Source organism: Sinocyclocheilus anshuiensis, unplaced genomic scaffold (genome assembly GCF_001515605.1).
Source record: "Sinocyclocheilus anshuiensis isolate Anshui unplaced genomic scaffold, SAMN03320099.WGS_v1.1 scaffold460, whole genome shotgun sequence".
Taxonomy (NCBI): Eukaryota; Metazoa; Chordata; class Actinopteri; order Cypriniformes; family Cyprinidae; genus Sinocyclocheilus; species Sinocyclocheilus anshuiensis.
In genome coordinates, this window is record NW_015554101.1 from 665,926 (window position 1) to 685,080 (window position 19,155).

At 37.5% G+C, this 19,155-nt stretch overlaps 1 protein-coding gene across 2 annotated transcripts in view; it reads left to right on the top strand.

Annotated features, from left to right (window-relative positions):
* LOC107669572 (protein quaking-like) overlaps positions 1 to 5,428 on the top strand; it is a 15,360-nt gene extending 9,932 nt beyond the window's left edge. For both annotated transcript variants that reach the window (XM_016461872.1, XM_016461873.1), the window contains exon 4: positions 4,137 to 5,428. In XM_016461872.1, the coding sequence (XP_016317358.1) occupies positions 4,137 to 4,153 (17 nt within the window). In that variant the 3' untranslated portion in view covers positions 4,154 to 5,428. The remainder of the gene's footprint in view (positions 1 to 4,136) is intronic.
* The last annotated feature ends 13,727 nt before the right edge of the window (positions 5,429 to 19,155 follow it).

Consider the following 19,155-nt stretch of genomic DNA (forward strand, 5'->3'; position numbering starts at 1 on the left):
TTTTTTTTTTTTTTTGAAAAATTAATGGTCTGATGAATGGAGACCATTAGTAAAAAGGCCATATTTATGTAATAAAAAGATACAACTTATGTATTCAAATTAAACATTTGAGTATAAAGTTGACTTGACAAATTAATACAAATGTAAAAATATTTGGTTTGTCAGCACCGCTCAGGTTCATTGAACTCCGCAAGTCTATGTACAGTAAAACCTGATCATGTTCTCCAGCGTGATTTTAAAAGCACCTTAAGCTTCAGTCTTTCATAACATTTCTTCGTTTAGCCAAAATGATTTCTAGGTTTAAATTCGATTTTGAATTTGATTCTCATTTTGTCCCCACCACATGTTCAAAATAATCACAATAATCACGAATGATAACTTTAATGAGTACATTAAGATGCGTAATGATTTGACAAAGCATCCATGCTGCAATAATCACCTCGTCACTATGAAACAATTACAAAATCAACTCTCAGTATTGCCAAAACCCTCTAATATTTCCCTGTTCACATGCATCTAGTTGCATATAAATTCAGCTTGCGCAGGTTAGACATTGTGTATTTGTGTGTATGCGTGTGTTACTGTTACAGATGTTTGCTTAAGCTGGCAAAATGACCACAGATATCAAGCAGATCAGATACTGAGATTGCTTCCTCTCCTTTAATGTTTCGTTTTTCATATCCTTTTTGTGCTATACATGTTTTTATATAACGGAACTACTGCTTTGAAGAAAATCTACTATTGAGAACCCATTTGCACAGAGCTTCCAGATTTCCAATCTGTGCATTTGTACTGGACCACACGAATCACTTTTTTATTTCAGCTGTTTACTTATTTTATTATTATTATTATTTTTATTATTTCCATCTGTCAATATTTGCCTCATTTGATAAAGAGATTCTATGTGGCACAAGCCTTTTATTTTGCACTGAATACGTCAGAAACCTTCATCTCCTCTGCTCTTCACGAGTAGACATGTTGAAAAAGTGAAACCTACATCAAACCTCAGACCATGAACCTGAAACGAATCTGTCGAGTCTTACGGTTGACCACTGCCGAGTGGACGATAATGTCGGTGCCACTCTGTGGATGTGATCGTGTCAAGAGTATAAATGCATTTAAGAAAAGAAAAAAAAAAAACTCCACTTGATACATACATTTTTTTATGTTTTACTGTAAGCTTCTTTTTATTTCTGTTGTCGAAAAGAAAATAGTATTTACTTGTGGCTTTTAAAATATATATAAAAATATATATATCTAAAAAAATATATAAAACAGGAATGTATATGAATTGTCAAATTGTACTTGTATTTTGGAAGAGATAGCAATGGTATTATAGAGGGCTATTTGTAGGAAAGAAAAATATGCATCATAGCAGCTTTATAGCACCATGTTTGAAACTTTCCTATATTTTTGGATATATGTTAGGGCTTTATATATGAATGACAGGACTTTTTCAATGTTTATATGCAAAAGCATTTTATATTATGTGTCCTGTGATTTGTCAGTAGTCTGGTAATGGCTAAAAGTCCCACAGCTTGAATTTCCATGGCTATTATGCTAGAAAATTCCTTGTAGTGTTGCTTTGTATCATTAAGGCCAAGATTTTGATGTTGTTGTAAATAGAAGAAAAAATAATTTCAAAAGGCAATAAACATTTTTATTGAGTAAAAAAAAAACACCAGCAGTTGTTCTGGCCCTAAATTATTTCTGACTCAATTCTTACTAAGAAAAATTTCCATTTCCATCATAACTCTCGGCTTAATGCTGGAACCTCTTAAGAGCTCTAGTGCTTAATAGCAGTCAGGTAGCACTGTGACCTTCACTGACTGTCCTCTCCTCTCATTTCATTAGCAGCTGCCTCTCTCACGGTCGGTCACACTAGACTCGCTGCTCCCATTCATTCAGCATATGCTTGGAAGTTCTCTCTTTTACTACGAAGTTTAGGGTCGGTGAACTCATCTGAAGTCATAAAGCGAAAAGAAAGATGTTTGCACAATAGAGGGTCTAAACCTCAGATTGGCTCAATGCAAATAAATGAAACTTTTTCAAACTCCACAGCTGCGTGATTTGCAATGTTGTGGTTCGAGTTTAACCTGATCTCACTGGAAAATGTTTTACGAGGTGGCGATTTTGTATGAATCTGTACAATGTGAATCATATGGAAACCTACACTCTAAAAAATGCTAGGTTAAATACAACCCAGTGCTGGGTAAAATAGGGACACACCCAGCAATTGGGGTGTTTTGACCCAGCGGTTTGGTTAAATGTTTAACGCAACCTTCTGGGTAGTAACCCAACCGCTGGGTCAAAACAACCCAATTGCTGGGTCTGTCCCTATTTTACCCAGCACTGGGTTGTATTTAACTCAGCATTTTTTAGACTATAGGATTTTTAGGGAAAAAAAGCATGAAGGCCACTAATTCCACCACTAAACATCTGCTCACATACCGTCTGAACAGATCATAAAGAAATTATACAAATTAGCCACTAATTTGCCAAAACGTAAAATCGCTACGAATTACCATGAGATTGTGTTGGAAATTGCGAAGATCATGAAGCAGAGATCACTAATCAGATCCGAACCCAACATTTGAATTGAACTGAATCTATTTGAATGCTTTAACTGAATCCTAGAGCGTGACGTCATATCCTGTCATGCTTAAAGCCTAGTGTGACCGTATCTTCAGTCTGTCCATTCACTTGACTGCTACTAACCATTAGACACATTTGCCACAGTTGTATTCCTTTGTATTTTCTAAGTGTTTTCTCTCTTGATTTCTTCCTTCTTAACATGTGACCTGTCAGGATAAGCTGTTCCTCATGCTGTGTGTAAAATCATACTTTTACCTCATGATTTTACCATTTTACAAAGATGAAGACCAACAGTTCTTCCACGGCTCTCACATTCAGTCGACCCACAGCCAGAGTTATTATTTTGACTTGAAACATACTCTACGCAAGTACGTAAACCAAAAGCTTTTGAATACACAAGCTTGATTTCATACGTGTATGCATTGCGAACATTATTGTGAACTCTTTCGCAATGGCTGTTACTGTCATGACAAAACAACTGTTTGAAGAGCATCTTAAAGAGAAATTAGTTAAAGCTGAAGTCATTTTTTCATGAATAGCGTCACAAAAACAAATTGCATAAATGATTGTTTTCAAATTGGCTTGCCGAACACTCCCCCTGTTTTTAATTGGTCAGACAAACAGTAAGTCCCACCCTCAAAAAACGTTCAAGTCAAACTTTCAATTCAAGCCAAATTTATTTGCATAGCGCTTTTCACGATACACGTTGTTTCAGAGCAGCTTTACAGAAAATCGTGATGTTAATGTTTAGAATCTCTTAATATCATGTCTTAATGTTCGCATTGAGCATATTAGAGTTGGACGATAATATAATTTATGTTTTGCGACAGATTTGCTATATAGAATATATCACCCTACATGAGTATACTAGTATGTGACATACTAGTGTGGACATACTCATATCCAACTTTATATAAATAGCTGATCGACAATATAGTAACTTTTTTGCGAAAAAAAAAACTGATTTGCTTTTAAGTATATATAACGTCACATGAGTGTACTGTATATATGTAAATAAAGTTAGATATACTATATATCCTGTATATACATTTATAGAGAGAGTTGTGCGATAAATCCATTTACAAACACCACCATTAGTTTCGGGGAAACCTACAAAAGGCTTAATTATAAATTAACGAATTCACATTCAATTAAAATATTAAGCTGGGTTAAATATATAAAAATATAAATATACACTATATTACACTTCAATTCAGCAGAATAAAAACATATCTGGAATAATAACACGTTTGACTGAAAAGCGTTGTATTACTTTGCGTAAAGTATTTTCCTGCCTTTTCCCACTATATCATCCACTTTAACCGTTTTATGTCTTAGCTCAACGTTGCTGAGATATAAAAGCTGTGCTGTGGGGAGACTCGACTGAATCAAGAGCCTACTTGTGATCGGTTTATAAATAATTTTCATATTGTCATCCTGCTTTCACTAGCTGAAACTAATCTCCTCTATCTTTTGTTTCTTTCCTCCTTTCCTTGTTTCCCTCCCCCTTTTCTGTTTGTTTGTCTCTCTAACCCACTCAGCCACCACTGGCAACTAACCCCTGACCTTCTGACCTCTCCACCCAATGACGACCTGCCCATTACCTGCCTGCAGATCACACCTCTGCCCTAAAATGAATGAATGAAAGACAAAAAGAGTATCTAAGAGCTGTCACAGGCAGTGGATATACAGCTTCCCTAAACCTCGCTCGTTGGACGTGGGCGGCAGATGCCCGGACGTTCCTGCCGCTGTAGATCTGCACTCTTTGTAAGCAATAAGCAATAATGATTTGCCCCGCACCCTCTAAATCAAAGCCAGACCTCCCAGGTTGCTGTGCAAAAGCCTCCAGCTCAACGACGACACTGTTGAGGAAACGGACTGCCCTTCATCGCACCCCAACCCGTCGCTAGAGTAATGCTGCAGTTACGGTAATGAGTCTGAATGTAATGCATGATGGTGTGGATGATGCACCTCTCGCACTACGACCGCGGCTCGTCACGTGTCACGACGGGCCATTTGAGAAGCATTTCAGCTGAAAATACATTAAAAAGAAGAGTACTTCCCTTCTGGAACAATCCGACACTTTTCTGTGAACAAGCCTCTCTGAGGATGTATAAGCCATGCTTGCCTATCTGCTGTACAAATGTATGAAATTTGTAGATAAATGTTCAAAGTGTGATGAAAGAAAACATGTACAGGAACAACACTTTTATTATCCTCCAGAGAACATATATTTTTACAACTCGCTATTTTATATTGTCGAATATTGTGAAGAGAACAGAAAAAAACCGAACCCTTTATGAAGTGAAAACAATCCAGTTTTCTGTAATTGGATGTAGACGTGGATGACCAAAACAACCCTTTCGTAGAACCGATGGGGTTGAGAGGGAAATATCATTCAAGTGCCTTTGCCTTATCATAGTTCTCATGTTCAATATGAATGGCATCATGAGTGGCGAATGAGCAGACCAGGACTACATTTCCCAAAAGCATCGTAAGTCTACGTAGATCTGCATAGGCTTACGATGGATTTGGGAAATGTAGTGCAGGTCAGTACACACAGCTTTCCCTTCAGGAACCACATAAGTGACGTATCACTTGTTTCGGGTGGAGCAGCTCAACGCTCCATCCCAGTATTACACAGCGATCAAATCAAGGCCTTTCACACCACACGATTACTGTCAAACCGACGCCAGGAGTCAAGGTCTATTTGTTGCCTTCATCCTTCAGAATTGTGGGTATTTTGCTCACAGTACTTGAATTAATTTGCACTTTATGTTGACGTTTAGTGCATTGTAATATCAGTATGGTATTACAGATGGTATATAGGATATACAGTATTCAATGCCAAAAAAAACTATTTTATTCAGTATGTTTGTCTTCTTTTACAGTAAAAAATATCTAAATATCTTAATATATATATATACGAATAAGAAGTTTGTGTATGATAAAGAGTTTTCAGAGAATATATGAAGAGTTCGTTTGCAAAAACGATAACGAAACGAGGGGGCAATCGGCATGCACCGCGAGCGTTTTTTCAAGGAAAAAGTTCCGCTCTCGTTTGTCTCTCTTTTCGAGGAAAGAGGGGCAGCCATCTGCTTCCCACGATTCAGGACCCGCCGCTGCTGAGGCACGGAAGGGAATGAGCTCGTGGGGATCGCAGGTGGATCTGGCCGACGTTATTTTTTTGGCCATAACCCTCCAGCTCAGGTGAGCCTTCCTTTCTTCCTGTTTTCCATACAGAGATTGAGAAGGAATGGAAGAGGCCGTTTTTTCCTCACGCATCCATCGATTCCAGCAAAAAAAGCGCGAAAGCGGTTATGAGAAGATGCCCCTATAGAGAGATGCTGGCCAGCTATCTCTCTATGGATGAGACGTCCTCTTTTAAGACTCCATCCTTGCCAGGGCATACGCAGCAGCAGCAGCAGGTCGGGCTGTCGCTTCATTGCACACGATGGTGATGCCCCAAGCATATCAGGCTGGCCTGCTGAAAGACCTGGATAAAGGCGAGGGCCTTTCTCCTAATGAGGTAGCTGAGTGCGGGCAAAGGCGCGCTCAGCGGCCTTTACGAAGATCCAGGTCTGAGTCCGAACAACCCAAGGGGTCCTGGTCCGTCTCGGTTTGAGGATCAGAGACGGGCACAGAAGGCTAGTGTCGCGGCTCACGCTCCTCCCCCACCCGCGGGTAGAGGTAGGAATAATCACGGGTCAAAGGAAGGTAGGTGAAAGACCTAAGGGATGTGATCCAGAGAGGGCGTCAGCGCTTTGTCCGGATCAGAGTGATACCTCAGTATCTACTCATTTCCTTCGGGGGTCTTACATCTGCCCTTATCTTCCCCTTCCTAATTCCCCTGTAACCACCATCTCCCAGCACTCAACCTGACCGAGGTTAGGTAGGAATTTCCTGCATTACATTCTCCAATGCTGGACCTATGATGTTTGGTTGGTTCTATGACTTCTTAGTGACCACCTTACTGATGGTCCGGACCAGAGGCTTCTTCGGACTGGGCTCTGACGCGGGAACCATGGTGTGTGAGTACGATCCATTTCTAAATAAATGACAATGAAGATGCCTGACAAACGTTGTTGTTATTTTGATCATAAACCGTATGGATGTGATTACATGCAATACACGGAGATTTTCCCTCATCATTGTAGCGCGCTGCTTTTGCAAGGCTCCGTGAAAACGTTTCAGCTTTTATTTTCCTTTTTCGCCCTGAAGAAGATATCACAGGTTCATCAAGTTCGTCGAAATGATCCATCCTCGATCACTTTTAGTCAGCTTTGACGAAACTCCTCTCAGCTAGCACGTCTTTTCAAAGTGACCTGACCTGAATACAACGCGCTGATTCACTAAAATGGACTTATCGGCTTCTTTTCAAAAACAGCAGGGCTTCTGCAGTAAAACGTGAACTCGCGATGCCTTGAAAGTGGATAAAACCAGCTTTTTTGACAAAACGTGTTTAGGGTTCAGATCGTGCTATATGTGGAGAATAATGCACGGCAATCAGCTCTTTTTTTTTAAAGTGGCGTTTATTGGTTTTTGCAAATGAACTCTTCATGTACAACTTAAACACCAATTGGTCAAAAGTTTAAGATTGTTTTAATGTCTTTGAAAGACGTCACTTCTGCTCACCAAGACTGTGTGTATCTGATAAATACAATAAAATAGTAATTTTACAAGTTGGCCTGCCCATCCGGTTCTGATAGTTAATGGTAAACAAACTGGGCTTGCTGTCCTCAACGGAGGTTGTCTGTTTTAATATATTTTAAAATGCAATGTATGTCAATGTTGAAAACGTTGTGCTGCTTAATATTTTAAGTACTACCATTCAAATGTTTGGGGTAAGTTAGGTCTTTTAAAATACAAAAGATTTCTATTTCAAATAAATTATGTTCTTTTGAAATTTCTGTTCATCAAATAATCTTAATATTTCCACAGAAACTGAAACTTTTCAACATTGATAACAATAAAAAATGTTTTCTTGAGCAGCAAATCAGCATATTAGAATGATTTCTGAAGGATCATGTGACACTGAAAATTCAGCTTTGCATCACAGAAATAAATTACATTTTCAAATATATTTAAATAAAATAAACAGTTATTATAAAATGCTCATTTTTAAATCTTATTTATCATATATAATTATTATAACAGTGTACATGCTGTAAATAATTATCTGGTTTTGAGAAAATATATATCTTGAATTAAGTTTATGTTTCTTGTTTTAAGCATAAAACTCAGAAAATAAATAAAACATAATATAAATAATATAATTATATAAATAAAAAACTGCCAGTGGGATGAAAACAATACATTTTTAATCAAGAGATATTATCTGACAAGACATTTTAATACATGATTTTGCTTCTCAATTCAAATATTTTTTGAAAACAAAACGAATGCTGATTAAAAGTGATATTTTCTGGATATGAAAGTATGTAGGCGGTGATGGTGGATAAGCTGTGTGTACTGCCTGCGCTGGCCTGCACCGTATCATTGTAATGTGCGTCCCCCTCCAAACTCTTTCTTTACTATGCAACAGAATGGCCTCTGACGTCTTGAGGGGAGTCTCTGTGACATCAAACATGTCTTCCTGTTGTGTCTGCATTCCTCTCATTTGTACTTATGATTCTGCAGTGCCATCACAGTATAATATCAAAGAAGGTATATCAAGGCGTGATGTGTTTGAAAATGCTTTGGAATACAAATGTGAATTATCTACATATTTAAAGCAGATTTTGATTAGTAAGAATACAGAAATGTGATTATTTAAAAAAAAAAAAAAACTTAAATATGAGAGGTGAGTACAGTAATTGATAAAGCATGATGTCTCACTCTCAATAGAAATTAAACATATATTAGACTGATTTGTCCTGGTTTTGCGATTGAGTTTTTAAGTTTTAAGGTGAAGTGTGTAATTTCTGACACCAAAAAAAAAAGTGAAAAATAATGATTTTTTTCAAGCATGTCTTCTAAACCATTTCCCCACCTGCCATTGGTCAGTCCAACAAGTCCCGCCCCCCGACTCGCAGCATTGGTTAAGCCAAATGACAACATATCGACCCGTGTTTTGAAAGAAGTCAGTAGTTGTTTCTCTACATTAAACTGGGATAAAAAGATTTGAACAAAAAAAAATTACACACTTCAGCATTAAGAATCAAGTTTGATCATGTGAATGTCTTTTATCATGTGGATATGTGCGTACGACATGCCGTCTTTCAGCCCCAAACGTGTGTGTTCCCTGCCCAAGTATTGCCTATGAGAAGACATGTCTGTTTTAACAGCCATTGTTACAAGTTTATAATGTATTTTTCTATCTTATTTTGTATGTATGTAATAAACAACATTAAATGCCTTGTCTCTGTATCCTGAATAGATGAAAAGAGGTCTTTCCTGACAGTTTCATAAGTTATAATTGCGCTTTTTGTTCATTAGAAGCCAATAGCACATCGGGGTGTTTTATCATAAGAAAGTAATATCGCATATCATTATCCAGCAGCGATTTATCATCGTGGTTATTTGCTGATGTGACCAAACAGGGTCCTTGGTGGAGTTTCTGTAGCTGGAGACTCGGGTGCTGTGCATCTGTGCCAAGAAAGCACTTTCACAATTGGTGGAGCTCTATTTCATCTTGGCCTTAATAAGTCATGTGCTAGCTGCCTTTGTCATTAGCTTCAGAGCTACATAATGCAGGGGATATTTACCGCTCTTCCCTAATAGACAATCAATCAGTGAAGTGTACTCAGTAGAAGAGATGTTTCTCTTTGCTCATGACCTTGACCAGGAAAATCAATACAGCATCAATAGCACCTCAACAGAATACACTACCACATTATTGGATTTTGCCATGGTCAGTATTGCCAGATGAGCACTTTTACTGATTAAATGTGCTGGAACTGCAACATATAGCTACAGATATCACATTATGGCAATACCTTTTACTGCATTTAATTACATTTGTAAACTGTAATTAGATGAGCTGCATTAAAAAATAGCATGTCATTATAGCCAAATCCTCCACTGATGCGACCGGCCAATCAGAAACTAGTGTTCCAGAAAGTGGAAGAATTGTTTATTGTGATTATTGCTGAAAATAAATATAACTATTTAATGATTAATGGTGTCTTTCATCATATTGTTGTGGTAAACATTTTCAAATAAGGCCGTAGAGGTTGTCATGTTATACCGTGCAGGGGTTTTTAAAGGGGTCATATGATGCTGCTAAAAATAACATTATTTTGTGTATTTGGTGTAATGAAATGTGTTTATGCGGTAAGGAAAACTTGAAATCGCATCATATGACCCCTTTAAATGAAAAGCCCCATCAAATCTAATGATCACCATGTTAAAATTCCTAAAGGCAGCTGTATATTTTTATGCATAAAAACACATTTATACTGTGTGAGAAATAAATAATTTGTTGTTTGACTGCTATATTGTCATAGTGCTAAAGCAAAATGGTAAAATATGTCTGTCTGTCTTTCTGTCTCTATATGTCTGTCTGTCTCTATCTGTCTGTCTGTCTGTCTGTCTGTCTGTCTGTCTGTCTGTCTGTCTGTCTGTGTGTCTGTCTGTACATCCATCAAAACTTGATGCAGATTTTTTCCTTAATCTAAAAAAAAACTAGTACAATAAAATAATCACAATTAATATAATTAGTTCTGAACAGTCTTTAGAAAGCAGCACATTTGGTTAATGTAAAAACCTGGAGGAGTGTAATGCTGACTGACATCTCCAGAGGCACTCATCTTTTGATTGAAATATATAAAAGCCATTATTTCACAGTAATACTTCGGTGATTACAGATCAGTGTAACTGCAGAATCAAAGTTTTCCTCTCACCTCAGGATTCGTCGTCAGTTTGAATAATGTGGAACAGTGTGACGTTGAACAGTACCTGGTGGCCATTGTTCCAGCCGTAAAGTGCACGATCCCTGGCGTTGTAATCCAGCATGGACATGTGAAAGTATTGGTTATGGATGGGGATGTCCATGTACTCATAGGTAGAGGTTTTGGTGGAATAAGAGTAGTATACCTTAGCACCGGTCAGGTGGGAGTTTGGTGATGTACAGCGTGCTGCAGATCATGAAGGACTCACCTGCGTTTCGTTTGGAGTATTCTGTGTTCCAAGAGTTTAGCACCTGGATGGTCAGAGGATCCAGCTGGCTGATCACTATATTCCCTGCATTCTGATTGGTGGCATAGATGGCCCATAAACCGAGCTCATCGGCCATCAGGTCAATGTCGGAGAATCCGCCCCAGGTGTACGGGTAGACGTACTGCTCCAGCACTGGAATCAGTCCAAAAAATTTTCAATTTAAATTAAAAAAATTAAATAATTAAAATAAATCTTAAATAAAATAAAAAATAAAAAAAATATTATATTTAAAAAATTTTTACAGAAACTTAAAATGACTGATGAATTACTTCTGTTCCTCTTTTGTAAGCCGCTTTGGATCAAAGTAAATTTAAAAAAGATTTGCAACTAACTGAAATAAAAAAGTACTAAAGTTAAAAAGCTAAGACTGAAATAAAAATAAATTGAAGCTAAATAAAAAAAAACTAACACTGAACTAAAATTAAAATGAAAATTTCATAATAAAACTGAAAATATAAAAATAAAGCTTATTCAAAGGAGTAATAAGTGCTAAAATAATACATAAATAATACTAAAATAACACTTAAAGCACTCCTCTTCCTAGCAACTCCCATTAACCATGGTAAAATAACAGTAACGGATGGTCTAGTGACTTTATCTGGATCTCTCTTTCATAACTCTTAAAGCAGAACACAAAAACTTCAGAAATCAGCTCCTCAAAAACACTCCTGCTGCACAACAACACACAAAGTTTCCTTTTCATTATAAATTTCTGTCTTTGCTTAAAGGGGTCCTATTATGCTTTTTCACTATTTCAACTTTAGTTAGTCTGCAATGTTGCTGTTTGAGCATAAAAAAGCATAAATTGATTTGATTTTGACGCAATATTTACACTGAAGCTGGCAGGCGGCGATGGTAAGGGGCATGATATTTCCCGACCAGGCGCCGAGTGCTGCCAATCACAACTCACACTGGCCCAGCTAACCAGTCACAACACACACTGGCCCAGCTAACCAATCGTATTTCGTATTTCAGAAGGCGGGCCTTCATTTGATACAGGAACCATTCGAGCCGTTCATGCCAGACTGGGGAGAGAGGTGTTGTAATAATGTAAAATATGTGAAAAATAATGTGTTTTTCGAACAACCTAGTATGAGAGCCTGTTCTAGTACACCCCCAAAACAAAATCAAGACTTTGTAAAAGAGCATAATAGGACCCCTTTAAAACAAGTAAGGTTACTAGTAAACACACCCCCACTCGCTCCTCTCCTTCACCCTTCATTCTCTTCCTCCCCATCTTCTCAGAGCAATCCAGGGCCATGTCTATCAAGGGCTCAAATTGCCTGGGCCTCTGTGGCCCTCTGCTCTGAGCTGATAAGACACGCCAGGGGCCCCGCCGGCTGTTTGCTCGTAGAAATCGCATCTTGAGTCGCCGTCGGGTTTTGAGCCATGAAAGTGCTTGTTTGTGTGAGGAGAGAAAGAGGCTTTGCTCGTGGATCTCACGATTGGGCCGCGGGACACTCCAGCTTTTCCCACTTTTTTCTGTGCTCTCGTTCCCCCTCTCTGGTTTCTCTCTCAGCTTGAAGGCAGGGGGGGTCTCAATTATCATGTGGTTGAAGGAGAGGATATTCAGCGAAGATGGCACTGCATCCCACAGAGCTGAGATGGGAGGATGAGGAGTAAAACGAACTACTTCATCTGGTAATTAAAACAGCCATGCTGCATTGAAGAAAGCCGGTGGATTTTTCATCGCCACACCACGGTGTGCAATATAACCCACCAACTGATAATAAAAACGCTGCTTGCTCTCATTATTAGTTTACAAAAGAAGCTGTTCTAATGTTAAGACCATAAAAACAGTTCTGTCATGACAACTCTCGGAGGGATTGGCATGGTAATGTACATGACAATGTTAATGTATTTGGTCTTGGCGGAATAGATCTGCTACGCTGCTGCTGCTGCGGCAGAGCAAGTACCGAGACTTGCTACTGCCAATACATCCACAACATGCTGCTGTTAGCATGTAAGAAATACTGTTGCTGCACATATAACACATATGAATAACCCCCATATAGCATACATGAATCACCCCATAGCAGATCTATACAGGTGGAGCTGGGGAAGGTGGAGGGTTTCTGAAGTGCGCTACTAACTGCTACAGCAAACAAAAGCCAGGTATCTGAATACTGAGCAGTAAGCTCATTGGCTACCGATACAGGAGAGAACCAATCAGCTGCCATGTGACAATGATGTCGCCAGGTCAGATTGAGTTAGATCTATCGGACTGCGCCATCTAGAGTTTCATGCCAGAACTCTGTATTTGATTGAAGAGACATGACAAAACTTCCCTCAACTTTTTTAAATAACAGCAATTCCATTATGATGCATATTAACCAGAGATGATCACTTCAAATAAAAAAGGCCATCAAATGTTTAAGAAAACATTTAGAAAATGAGGTCGCTCCTCATCTTGATGGTCCTTTTTTATATTTTAGAAGTGATTTCCGTACTGTTATACTTTAATGTTCACCAAGGCTTTATTTATTCAATCAAAAATACAGTAAAGGCCATTTTAAAGAACTGTTTTCTATATTAATATCTTTTAAAATGTAATTTATTCCTGTGTGAAAATCAGTTTGAAATCATCCCCAACCTGTCCACCCTTTACCATCCACTAAATGAAAATAATAAAATACAATAAAATAAAAAATGTGCACTACTTGTTTTTAAATTTTTATGTTTCAATAATATATATTACCGTCATATTAATAACTCTAAATTACATATGTGGGTTAAAATCATTACTTTTTCCAAATATTTACTGCTGTCTATATGTAATTATTACATGTAATGTCAAATCTCCTATTCTTGTTCAGAATTATATTTAGCACAAAAGCAAACAGAAAGCTATCATTTTGCAGATGCTTTTATTCGTAGCAATCTATAGTATAATTACAGTCAGAGTCCCACTGGAACAACCTGAGGTTAAGTACATACATCATTTAAATTATTATTAACATTGGTTTTCATTGACAAAACAATCTAAACAATATGCATTGTGAATATGCAAAGAAATACTGTATATCCATGCCTTAGTGGTGGGCCATGAATTGTAGGATTAATATTCTAACTTATAACTTTCATTTTAGTTTTAATAGTTTTATTTTGGTTTCAGTCATTTTAGTACTTCAACACAAACTTATTTTATTCCAGTTAGTTTCCAAGGCAGCATTTCTCATTTTCTAGTTTTTACGTTTTAACTTTCACTATTTACATTTTATTTCAGCTTTATTTCAATTAACGGAAACGATTCTTATACTCTGTAAAAAGTTGTTGCAGAAAATACTCTACTAAAGACCCCATGAAATTGCAAAAATCTGAAGTCTAGGATTATCAATCATCGATATTTGGTCTCTTCTACATGGAAGAGAATGCTTATTTTAATATTTTATGTATTTTAAAACATGTAAATGCTATAAAATAACCCTCCAATTCAATTTAACAGAGAACTGCACTCATATTGGCTGTTGTAATCAAAGCTGTTACACTCATTCATAGAGGCCTATATAAACACTTCTATATCCATTCAAGCATAAAACTTAATCAACTTGTCAGAAATGACAGAAACCTGAAAAAGTATACAAAAATAAATTGTAAACATTATATTAATAGAATAAAAATGCAGACACAATGTACAAAAGCTGCATAAGACAACAAGCATAATCATAATGCTTAAATGTTAACTACACAAGACTGCAAATTAGACACTGAATTCAAGTGAATTAGAGACGGAGAGAGTAAGAAAGAGCGGGTCCCCTTGCCTCCTGCATTAGCATGTGAGGGTGGCATCACATTCCCACTGAATCAGCAAAGCTCATTCCCTACACTTAGGAGCCAGGCAACGCAATGAGCCCAGGAGAAGGTGATGCGGTGGGGGGGTGGAGGCTAATGAGGCACTAATTGTGCTATTGAGAGCTGAAAGAGCGTTGTGATAGGCCAGAGGAGGGAAAGTCGAGCTGTCCTGGGTGAGAGAAAGAGCCCTGAGGGGGTGTTTAACAGGAGCAGGAAGGATCGTCTTAGCTGAGCCGAGAGCACCGCTGACCTTCAGCTTTCTGGTGACAGCGAGGCGTGCTTCACTGCAGAACGAGACACGCGGTCAGGCCCTGCTGACTCCAGCCGGTCGAAATACTACTCACAAAAAAGGTATCCAAAGTGAGGATGCAGAGGGACAGCAGCAGTGAAAAGTATAGCTTGCCATTGCATTATATATCCAAATGAGAGTGGCATTTACGTTAAAGAAACACAAGAACACTTTTCAAGCACAACATCTGGCAGAAAGATTTAAATGACAACAGATGCCAGATGTTACTGGATAATGTTCATATAATTCATGTGATTCTCTACACCAGTAGTTACTGTTCTAGGATGGCTGTGTAAACTTGAAAAGAACAGAAAATCAACAAAACACAAAGTAATTAAAAAATATTAAATATTTGTAAATCTGTGTAATGGTATATCCAATTTTAAAACTTTGTCCCCATGACAAACCCATAGGAAAAAGAAGTAGACTTCAGCATGCATTTATGAGTACTATAATATAATATAATATAATATAATATAATATAATATAATATAATGGGCAAATAAGGACATAAATAAGGACAAGCACCTATCATAAACTAAAATACACTTTAATATAATATAATATTCTATTTAAATTTGTATGAAGCATATTTAAATATAAAGTAGGCTATTTGTATTTACACATTGGTTATGATGAAGTTAGTACAAATAAAACATTAACTTGTCATATCAAAAACATACTACAGTTAAAAGTACAATCAAGTGCTTTACATGTGCTTTAGTATGATAGTCAACACAACAAAACATCTTTAAAACAACAAAAGGTGATTAAAACTGAATTTATTAATAATATGTTATCTGAAAGTACATGTAAAAAATATATCTATACTTTTAAGATTTGAAGTATATAAATGCACATTCAATATTAAGTGCACATCTTTTTCACAAGATAAATGACAAGAACATTACAGCTGAAATAATGCATAAGTTTTAACAAAAGGATTCAAGTGCTTTTTATACAGTTTTAAAATGTTCAAATCAGTTTTGTTAGCCTGTATGCACAACCCGATCTCATGAAAGTGCATATAAATAGTACGCCAATAAAAAACGAAAACTCGTGGTATTGATATGCAAAAATGGACTTTGGCGTGTATATGCTACGCGATGGGTAGGTTTAGGGTTGTGGGGTAGATGCGTATCATATGTACGCGAAAACTGCGTATCAAATGCACGCCAACAAATTTCGTATCATATGCACGCGAAAACTGCGTATTATATGCACGCCAAACACATGCGTATCATATGCACGCCAAAGTCCATTTTTGCGTATCAATACCACGAGTTTTCGTTTTTATTTGGCGTACTATTTATACGCATTTTCATGAGACCGTACCAAACATACCAAAAACAACGCTTAACACAAACTACAATACAATTGACAAGAGTCTATGTGAATGCAAGTGATTTGATAAATCTATGCAAAAACTGATGGTTTCAAAAGCGAACCAAAATTCTTTCAAGTATAAGCTTCACATTTCTGCTTTTAAAACCTCCAAAAATTGTCCCCATTCATTTCCATAAGTGTTTTGTTGTTTATAAAGAAAGCAATGCACAAATCGAAATTTATTTATCAGCATTATGCCACAAATGCTGTCGACTGAGATTAACTTGTACTGAACTCAGAATATCACTTTAAATTTCCTGGAGTTATAATGTATGAGTCACAAGCTATTCCAAATAATAATACCAACAACAAAAAAACACCCCCTCCAACCACCCGAGTCCATTCCTACCTTTTTTATATTTTTATTTTATCAATTAAATTCCCAGTCAATAAAATCAAGCTCCATTCCACATTTTTTCCTCAATAGCCTAAGTTGTTTTATGTCCAATTACAGAAGAAAAAAAATTTGGTTGCGAACTGGTTGACATTGACATTAACACAATTAAGCAGAAGCACGATTAAAAATACTTCACTACTGTCCGCCTCTGCAATTAAGGCCAGTATATTTACATTTACATTTACATTTTGTCATTTAGCAGACGCTTTTATCCAAAGCGACTTACAAATGAAGACAAAAGCAGTCAAAACTAACAAAAGAGCAACAATATATAAGTGCAAATAAAAGTCTCGGTTAGCCTAATGCAGTACACATAGCAAGGTGTGTGTATATACTGTATATAAGTAGATAGAATAGAAAAAATAGAAAGCTACCCTCTAAAAAATGCTGGGTTAAATATAACCCAGTGCTGGGTTAAAAAGGGACAAACCCAGCTATTGGGTTGTTTTGACCCAGCGGTTGGGTTGTTTTGACCCAGCGGTTGGGGTTTGTTTTGACCCAGCGGTTGGGTTGTTTTGACCCAGCGGTTGGGGTTTGTTTTGACCCAGCGGTTGGGTTGTTTTGACCCAGCGGTTGGGGTTTGTTTTGACCCAGCGGTTGGGTTGTTTTGACCGAGCGGTTGGGTTGTTTTGACCCAACGGTTGGGGTTTGTTTTGACCCAGCGGTTGGGTTGTTTTGACCGAGCGGTTGGGTTGTTTTGACCGGTTATATTTAACCCAGCATTTTTTAGAGTGATAGTGTTTGTTTGTTTTTTGTTTTTGTTTTTTTAATAAAAAAAGGAAGATAAATATAGATAAAGTAGAATTAAAATAGAATACGTGTGAAAGGAATGTCGAGTCGGAACGCGTCCTCATTCAGTTCCGATTTATGCAGATAGCTCCCACTACAAATCACTTCCACTGTATGCTGCAGACACACCGCTAAAATACTTCACAGCTAAATCACTCAGTGGATGTAGGATTGCAGCAGGGACCTGAAATGAAGACATTTATTCCCTCGCTCGTTTCCCGGGAAAGGCTGTTTCCGAGTATGTTTGTTTCATATGCTAATTCTCCCTGTGAGAACACGGTGAATGAGACGGCTCTTAAATGCTTATTTTCACCATTTAGCGTCCAATTTAGCGTCCAACAGAAAAGCCCCATGGTGACACGGAAAGTTAGCCTGAAGTGACCCAGGCAGGTAGCCAAACGAGCGAGAGAAGAGTCTTTACAAAGCATCGTGAGAACTTCTCAGAGCTCACAATAGTTTTTACCCCCTCAAAGACCTAAGCACGTTTCCACTCATTGGAGACCAGTTTGTTCCAAAGAAAGAGATTTTTGCAAAACTGATTCACTCCGATCCCTGCTAATGGCCGAATCTCACCAAAACATGTCTGGGTCACATTTCACCAAAATCCAAAAGAAAACCATAAGAATGTATTTTGCATAAATAAAGCATATACACTCTAAAAAATGCTGGGTTGTTTCAACCCAACATTTTTTAGAGTGTACCATTTTGCATTATGAGGAGGCATGAGAATTGGCTGGGAAATTATGAGGAGAGCCAAAGGTCTGTTAAAACTGTCTCTATTCGTCATGATCCGGCTTCAGTAGCATGCTGAACATATCTGGAAAAGATGCTACAAACATAAAAGACTTAAACCAGATACAGACTGTTACATGTCTGTGAAAAGAGGAAAACATAAATGCTGGGTGGGTCAAATAAAGGTGGAACAGATGTGTTTTTAGTCGTAATCGTATATGCCCCCAGTTTTTGGTTATATTTGAGAATAATTAATAATAATAATAATAATTACATAAAATTCCTTAGTTACAGTAGGCTAATGTTTTTCCATTGCCTTCACAGGCGCTTCACATTGTTTTCACCTGATGTTCCTATAATGAATATTTTGTATAATGAGCAGTGTTATCATGAAACAGCAAAGTTTCACACGTTCCGCCGCAGTATTTGTTGGCACTTCTTGTTTCAGTTAGTGGGCCTGAGGCGAGGTTTGTGCATTATAAACATCACCAAATGAACAGCAGCTCCGCGCTATTGTAAGAGTGGAGTAATTAGCTTCTGCTTGTCTGCTTATTCTGCCCTTTGGCACTAGTTGAATTTCACCCCCATTAAACCGCAGCCTTATCAGCTGCTGACATAGTGTATAGCCATTTCTGACGAGTTTTGAAACATCGGTGTAATGTTTCTGCACTCTCCCCAATCGACAAGACCCCATGATGTGGAGAGGCCAGAAAGAGAGATTAGAGAAGAAAAATAAAATAAATATATAAAAATCAACAAATAAAAGAAGCCTGGAAAAAGAGCTTTCGTTTTGCATAAAGCCGCGATGAATCCACAGACAACTGGCATTGAATGGCACACCATAGATTTAATTCTAGATGTGATAATAATTCTCCATTTGCCCGAAGTCAATGTCAAGCGATAATAAGAGACGTTTGCGTGGATGTTACACTCGCTTTTGGTTCTCAGAAGATAGAGGCTTTCTGATTCGCATGTAATTGGGATGAAATCGGGGCTCGTGTGAAAGGAATGTCGA